The 8,375-nt window shown below is 33.5% G+C and overlaps 1 protein-coding gene across 1 annotated transcript; it reads left to right on the top strand.

Annotated features, from left to right (window-relative positions):
* Positions 1-5,188: 5,188 nt before the first annotated feature.
* LOC132747810 (cubilin-like) lies at positions 5,189-7,237 on the top strand. Its single transcript, XM_060737317.1, has 3 exons — positions 5,189-5,390; positions 6,272-6,507; positions 6,830-7,237. The coding sequence occupies exons 1-3, from the start codon at positions 5,189-5,191 to the stop codon at positions 6,932-6,934; spliced, it is 543 nt and encodes a 180-aa protein (XP_060593300.1). The 3' UTR covers positions 6,935-7,237.
* Positions 7,238-8,375: the final 1,138 nt, after the last annotated feature.

Raw genomic sequence — 8,375 nt, 5'->3', positions numbered from 1 at the left:
AATCATAGATGGCCCCATCAATATGTGCATCCTTTCAGTTTCATTTGATTTGATCAAAATTGTCCAATAACATACATCATAGATGGCCACACCAAAAAAATGCAATATGACATTAGATTGGATAAAAACTACATTAGATTGGATAAAAACTAAGGCAGAGTTCAAGTCAGAAATTGTTACTTATGAAATGTGACTTAAAAGTGCTTATTAGGTTAAGTAGGTCATAGATGGCCACAGTTAATATGTGCATTTGTTCATCAGATTGGCTCAATAATGTCGAATAACATATGTCATAGATGGCCACAGCTTAAACATGCTTAATATCATAAGATTGGATTAAAACTAAGACACAGTTCAAGTAGAAGTCTTAACCAATGATATGTGATTTAATATTGCTTATTTGGTTAAGTAGGTCATAGATGGCCGCAGTTAAATATGTGCATCCTCTCATCAGATTGGATCATGAAAATTTTAAAATAATGTATGTCACAGATGGCCACAGCAGAAACATGCTAAATATCATTTGATTGGATCGAAACTAAGACACAGTTCAAGTCAGAGGGGCAAATCATTATCAATTCAGCATGTGTCAGGTTTTCAATAAACACATCGGTAATACGGAACATTATCAATTTGCATATGTAAATTATTCAATTAAAATTATCCGCTAAGCATTGCAAGTTGTAGCTTATCCGCAATTTTCAGTGATAGTCATATCCTCGATTGATGTATATTCGCGGTATTAGGCACATTTGTGAGAAATAATGTGGAAAAAAGATATATAATAAATTATACACATAATGTTTGCTTACTATTGGCCTTTTTCAATTTCAAGTCAGTTCAAGTTTCACCAACTTACACTCGTATTTGTCAGTGGTAACTTTAAATAATAAGCGTCTGTCATGACCGCCGCCATATTGGAACTGTATGTTAATTCGCGGACGACTACAAATACGTCATTGCAGGTCAAATCAGTGCACATGACAAAAATTCCAGTCACTTTTAACTGAGAAAATATCAATTTTTCAGAATAATGTTGATTTTTTATATCTATTTCTTATTTGCAGTTTCATTTTGTAAACATGTAAAAAGTAGTAAAAAAAACTAAAACAGCCGATAAATTCGATTTTCACCTCCCCATATGACCCTCATTTCTGGCAAAACATTTAAGTAGGTCAAGTGCTTGCACATTGTAATCTAAACATGTGATTACATCTTAAAGTTTGATGATGACATAAAAGTTATTCTGTCAATTATATTTTGGTCAAATAGGCTTAAAGTTAGACCTAATTAATTTTTAAATGAAGGAAATGACTCTTTTAGCGTTAGCTGATATGGGTATCCAAAATCGGTCAGTAAATATATTCATAGCCTCGGTTTGGGAAAAAAAGCATGGCCGACTGACCTTCACATCTTGAAGAAATTTCCGGAACTGGGAATTGTTTGACAAACTTTTCTAAGTTAATAAAAATGGATTACTTATAAGGTAGATATTTGGGCATAAGTAAAATCATGTTTTTTTATACTTATTAGAAAATAAACAATAAACTGTCCATTTTTGTGTGATTTGTGATGGTTTGATACACGAAACATATGTAGACACATTTTGCGAGAAATATTACGTCATTGTCGGGCAGGTGCGACGAGATTTTACGAGATTATCAAAGTGTAAACAAAATCCGCGAATTTATATACACCGCGATTTTACATACATCGACGATAAGTGATTCTCGCGAAAACAAGTAACATTCCAAATAAACACTCGTAAGCGTTTAGCGGTTATGTTTTTCTCTAAGAACAACACACAAACCTACATTTTACATTTTTCTGTGCACAAATATTTTCTTTAAAAGTACTTACCAGCAAGAAACTGACGATCATTCTCCGGTTTGTGAAATGAGCGTCTCTTTTGCGTCTTCAATTTTTTGCCGATTTAACTCCCTTGTTTTACTCACATTTATCGTGTGTATAAATTACTTTGAACGAAATCATTATTGCTGTAATTATTGGCGTTGATTACCTCAATGCTATATCTAATACTAGTAAAAAACGCAAGTTTTCAATCGAATCGACGATTTACCGTCCGCCATTTTTAAGATAATTTACTGCCAAGTTAAGAAATTTCTTAACTTTAAGATAGGGTAGTAGCTGACTTATATTTAAGACAAAAATTGTCCATCTTAAGACAAAACTTAAGATAAAAAACAGTTGTGAATACCACTTAAGTAAATTGCGGATTCTTATCTTAAATCTAAGATAATTTCTCAAAATATAAGAAAAATCTTATATTTAAGTCGAAAAATTAACTTAAGATCAGTTGTGAATACGGCCCCAGTACATGTTCTTGGATTAACAAATATGCATTTTATTTGGATTTTAAAGGCGTTTTGAGCTCCACACCCCAAGTGTCTGTAAATGTCTATAGATACACAGTCAACAGTCTATCGTTGGTTAGATTTTGGACTAATAATAAAACAATTTAGTTTAAAATATTGCTTTATTGTTTATGTTTACATAAATCAACTACTGAAACATCTTCCAAAATGTAAAAATTGAGAAACGTCATGTCTAAAACCGCCACCCCCACCACACTTGAAAAAAAAGAGATCCGTGCTTGCTTGTCTGAATCTCCCACTTTCCCACCCACACACAAGAATTTCCCTCGTAATATGCCGTTTTCCATTTTCATTACTACTTGCATATTCTTTTTGGATACACCAGCCTATATATGAGCCGCATCACGACAAAACCAACAGTGGGTTTGCGACCAGCATGGATCCAGACCAGCCTGCGCCTCCGCGCAGTATGATCAGGATCCATGCCGTTCGCTTACCAACTCTTTTACAAGTAAAGAAACTGATAACGAACAGCATGGATCCTGATCAGACTGCACGGATGCGCAGGCTTGTCTGGATCCATGCTTGTCGCAAACCCATTATGTTGCTTTTGTCGTGACGCGGCTCATATTTATATTTTGAGATGTTAAAAAACAATAGCTTATTATTGTAATAAGCTATTTACCGACAATAACAAAGACATAAAACATATTAACTAACAGATCGGAAAGTAAAAACATAAATTACCAGTTCACAGCACTCATTTTCTGCCTGTTTCTTTCTTTTTATTTTTTTATCTGGAAAGCGCTAAAAAAAGTAAACAATAAATTGATGGTTACCGTTGTCTACTGTTCATCCAACGCAGTCGAAGGGAACCAGGAGCGCAGAACAGTACGGTGTAGGTTTTGTACTTTCGTTTTTGACAAAATGGCCGACCATCGACGGAATTTTGCAAGATTTTAACAAATTGGAGTGTCCGAGTTTAAATGTAAGACATTTAAGATTTTATATAAGGTAGACGAAGAATGTTAACAATTTTCTAAATGCATGATGTATAAAGACTAGCAAAATAGCTTGAATTGTTACAGAACTGGACATTGTGGTTGTTCCACAGCGTGTCCTAGTAAAGCTCCATAGCGTTACGGCTACTAGGTGACCTTTTCATAGAAAAGTTATATAGGGGGAAAAAAAATTTCAAAATTTTTTTTTCTTTCACTCAACCCAGGATAGTTGTTTAGGTGTTGATTTTTTTTTGTAACTTTTTATATAGGCACCAAGACTGGACGAGCACCTGTGATGTATGTATGTCACAATGTTTAAAATCTCTGGACCGACAACCTCTATATCAATCGGCATACATACCAGCCTGTTCGATGTCGATGCCCAATGTAATAGTGTGTTGCCAATTTTGTTCGTGTATTAATTCTAAATTGTTACATTTTAATAGGTCAAGAAGCGGGATGGAAGTTTCTACCCAGCCCGGTCACTTTATCTTATTGCTAGTCATGATCATGTTTGGACGAAATTTTATTTCTCAACTTATTTTTGTGCATAAATTATGCCTGATCGATAGTATTATCAAATAAAAATTATAGTTAATAGCATATACATTCGCAACAACATTAAAATAATAAGTAATATCTGCAGCGGGGGGATCTTTTACCACGAACGCTGCTATAACCTATTACAGATACAATATTTTTAGCTCCATGCTCCATTACTTCATGTACACGTGTTGGTGAGAAAAATAAATAGCAAATTGCTGATATTAGTTTTTTACTTAATCAGACAGGAGAAGTTAATGCCGTTATTGATGAAACGAATATGATTACTCATTTATCGCCGTCTAGAAATAAAAAAGATAAAAAACCTCTACAATAAAATAATTTTTAATCGGTTCTTTTTGGTCACATTGCTTTGTTCGAAAATAAATCTTTGAAAAAGTCATGTCCACAAACTTACACAGAAACAATTTAACCTGTATATGAAATATCAATATTGATTCAGTCAAACATTATTTAAGCTGTGTACGTATTGATTCAATCTCACAAATCTATATTAACATCGCAGACAAAAATTGAATTCTGGAAACTACAACAGTTTTGTAGTACATAACCATATTGAAGAATGGTAGACAATCGGGATTAAAGCTTGGTAGGCAAGCAAGAGTTATTTTTCTTGTTTCCCTTACTTTCAAGAAATAACGTGTAAGAGTTATAAATGATTTTGTATTACAATTTTTCAAAAGCTTTGCGCACCAACTGTTCAGCCCTGCTCACCGAGCTCAAGGCAGACATGTGAAAGCACATTGTTTATACTTTCAAAAAAAAATACCAGAACAATAGGAACATTTTGAGATTCTCGGTACAGCGATCTCAAAGTTAGAAAAAATCGGTCATTTTTTAGCTAAAAATAGCACATATTTAAAGTTCAGTAGACCGTGACATGATTCTGAGATCAATTAACCTGTTGATTTATCGGTACTAATATACGTGTACTTACAGTCACTTTTCAATGAAAACGGAGAACATATACGAATAAAATAAACATTTACAAAGTTGATCCTGTTAGTAAACAGATAAAGTTTTATAACGGCTAAGGGTTATAAAAATGATAACGTGTTTAAGTTACACCCCTGACTGTATAAATAAAGAAAATTTTTATATTTACATAAAGTCAAGCATTTTATTGATTTTATAATTTTCCTGTTTGATTTGGTCAAGATTTAAGACAGAGAGCATCTCTGGCTGACTGGTTAAGGTCTTTGAAAACACTTGCCTCTCAAATCACTTGCCTCTCACCTCTAAAGTATAAGTGAGCTAGCATTATTCTGCAATGATCACTGTATAGAAATGTGTACAGGTAATTCTCAGTTCTCATTACTTCAGGTAAGGAATGGATCTGAGCAAGATTCCCCGGTTATCAGGAAACTGTGTGGCTGGGTTCTACCAGACCCAATATTTGCAACTACCAATACAGTAGGCTTGAGCTTTGTTACAGATGTGTCAGTTACATATCCAGGCTATGATATAACTTACACTGCAACTTCACAAGGTAAAGTTTCCCAGCAAAATTATGACATCATTTACAAAGTTTTAGAAATACCTTGTAATGAAAAAAAGTATTGACAATTTTTACCATTTATCGGTTTTTGTTGTTTTTTTTAACTTTTCTTAAAACAACAATTCAATATTTTATCAAATTTCTTATTAACCTTGATAAAATTTTACATATACATGTATTTGATATGGTCTATTCAAGATTTACAGCAATAATTCTTTTTCTTAGAATCATATACGTTTTTAGTTGACCTAGATTGATTTTTTGCTGAGATTCCATCATATTTTCAATAAATACTCAAACATCGCAGTAACTTGTTCCCTTATCTGGACATGCCCATAAAGGGACCAACCCTCAGTTGTTGAAGAAGCATAATTTTTCCCAAAAAATATGTTGTGATTCAATTAAAACTACATTAAAGTATTTTGCGGATATCATAACTATTTTTAATTACTCTAAAATTTCCAGTTTTGTTTCACTTTGATCTGTATATGAAAGGTATTAAGAAATCTGCATCAATATGTAGTTCAAGATAAGCCTTTGTTAATATTAAGGACCTGATATAAACAAGGTTACCATTTGTAGAATCAGAAAAGCATTTTCAAGAAAACACATTTCAAAAAAGAATGTAAGTCATTTTCTGAAAATAAGGGCAACAAATTGTGTCGAAGTGTTTTCTTTTTCTTTAGACATTTCTAGTACAGGGAGTATAATAACTCAAAATTTCATTTTTTCCCAAAAAAGGTTTTGAATAAATATTGAAAATTTCATATTTATAAAGGTTCAATTTTTCCCTAAAAAAACAAACAAAAATTATGAAGAATATAATAAAGACTACTCTGTTTCATTGTAAATTTATGTGAATCTAACTTCAGGTGTTGGCTGTGGTGGGAATATAACTGGAATTAACGGCAGTTTCACAAGTCCTGGTTACCCGGGTAACTTTACTTCAGCATTCACGTGCTCATGGATGATACAGGTACCAGCTAGGAGGGTGATTACGTTACTTTTTACTGATATGAGAAATGGCGAGAACTGTGGGACAGATTATATTATTGTCTTTGATGGAAATAGCGACCTGACAGATCAGTTTGGCAGATACTGTGGTGGGGTAAGTGGGGTAGTTTAATTAACGTTTACATCTAGAAATAAAATGAATGTGGTTTGCGTTTTTTGTTGTTGTAACCTGAGGACTAGGCAGTTAGCATATTTAGATATCTTATATGAATGGTTTTGAAATTTGCTTTATTATTATAATTAAGATAATGAGTGCTTCTAAAATATAGTGTTGATTTTTTTCATGAACAAAAAAGCCCTTAATTATCTGCTGTAAATATAAAATGATGATCGAGCTTAAATTGTGCTTAAGCGCAAAGATTTGAAATAACACAGTTTATTAAATATACAGTATAGTGATATAATTTTCATTTCAGGAGGTACCTGCTCCCATGTCTACAAGTAGTAACGTGGCTTTCATCAAGTATGTGTCTGACGGTAGCGGATCATCGATAGCCTTCAGACTCACATTCACGAGCTAATATACAATGTGACATTTTAAATAATACTTGCCGTACAGATAATATGCACAGAAAAACCTATCATGATACATACATGACACAGGCTAGAATCTGTGTCACAAAGCCTAGCTCTGAATTATTAAGTCATACATAATACACGGAAACATTGCAATTCTATTCAATTCCAGACAATTAACGGCCCATTAAGGCTAAAAAATGTTACCATTTCTACAATGTATTTTTAAAAGCTTCCTATTCTATTGCCCCTTCACATTTTTCAAAAACAGGAAAATTAATTGGCCATATTCATGTGCCTGAGTCATCTTTTGCAGTTTGACAATAAGTACACTTGGAGCTATTTATCATTTTGTTTGGCAGTCAAAATGCCACTTTATTTACACTTTGCTACCTTTATCACAAAATAATACAGTTTTTAGCTCACCTGTCATAAAGTGACAGGGTGAGCTTTTGTGATCGCTTTTCGTTCGTCGTTCCTCCGTCCGTAAACTTTTACTTTAAATGACATCTCCTCCTAAACCACAAAGTCAATTTTATCCAAACTTCACAGGAATGTTCCTTTGGTGGTCACCTTTAAAAATTGTTCAAAGAATTTAATTCCATGCGGAACTCTGGTTGCCATGGCAACCAAAAGTAAAAACTTAAAAATTCTTCTTTTAAAGAACCCAAAGAGCTAGAGCTAAGATATTTAGCATGAAACATGTTCTAATGGGTGTCTACCAAGATTGTTCAAATAAAAGCCCCGGGGTCAAAATTGGCCCCGCCCCGGGGGTCATTGATTTTCCCTATATGCATATAGTAAAAACTTAAAAAATCTTCTTTTAAAGAACTCAAAGAGCTATGGCTAAGATATTGAGCATCAAACATGTTCTAATAGGTGTCTACCAAGTTTGTTCAAATAAAAGCCTTGGGGTCAAAATTGGCCCCGCCCCAGGGGGTCATTGATTTTCCCTAAATGCATATAGTAAAAACTTAAAAAATCTTATTTTAAAGAACCAAAAGAGCTAGAGCTAAGATATTTAGCATGAAACATGTTCTAATAAGTCTCTACCAAGTTTGTTCAAACAAAAGCCCTGGGGTCAAAATTGGCCCCGCCCCGGGGGGTCTTTGATTTTCCCAATATGCATATATAAATAAGTAAAAACTTAAAAAATCTTCTTTTAAAGAACTCAAAGAGCTATGGCTAAGATATTTAGCATCAAACATGTTCTAATAGGTGTCTACCAAGTTTGTTCATATAAAAGCCCTCGGTCAAATTTGGCACCGCCCTGGGGGTCATTGATTTTCCTTAAATGTGTAAAGCAAAAACTTAGAAAATCTTCTTTGAGAAAATCCAAATAGCTAGATTAAAATATTAAGCATGAAACATCTTTTAGTGAGTGTCTACAAAGTTTGATCAAATAAAAGACCTGGGGTCAAAATTGGCCCCGCCCCGGGGGTCATT

The sequence above is a fragment of the Ruditapes philippinarum genome, unplaced genomic scaffold (genome assembly GCF_026571515.1).
Source record: "Ruditapes philippinarum isolate M1 unplaced genomic scaffold, ASM2657151v2 ctg3223_1_1_1_1, whole genome shotgun sequence".
Lineage (NCBI taxonomy): Eukaryota > Metazoa > Mollusca > Bivalvia > Venerida > Veneridae > Ruditapes > Ruditapes philippinarum.
Note: the sequence above shows the minus strand (reverse complement) of the source record. Positions and strands in the feature narration are given on the sequence as shown.

Coding starts and splice junctions, on each gene's coding strand:
- LOC132747810 (XM_060737317.1), top strand. CDS start 5,189: ATGTGTACAGGTAATTCTCAGTTCTCATTACTTCAGGTAAGGAATGGA. Junction 5,391..6,271: donor TTACACTGCAACTTCACAAG/GTAAAGTTTCCC, acceptor ATCTAACTTCAG/GTGTTGGCTGTGGTGGGAAT. Junction 6,508..6,829: donor TTGGCAGATACTGTGGTGGG/GTAAGTGGGGTA, acceptor TTTTCATTTCAG/GAGGTACCTGCTCCCATGTC.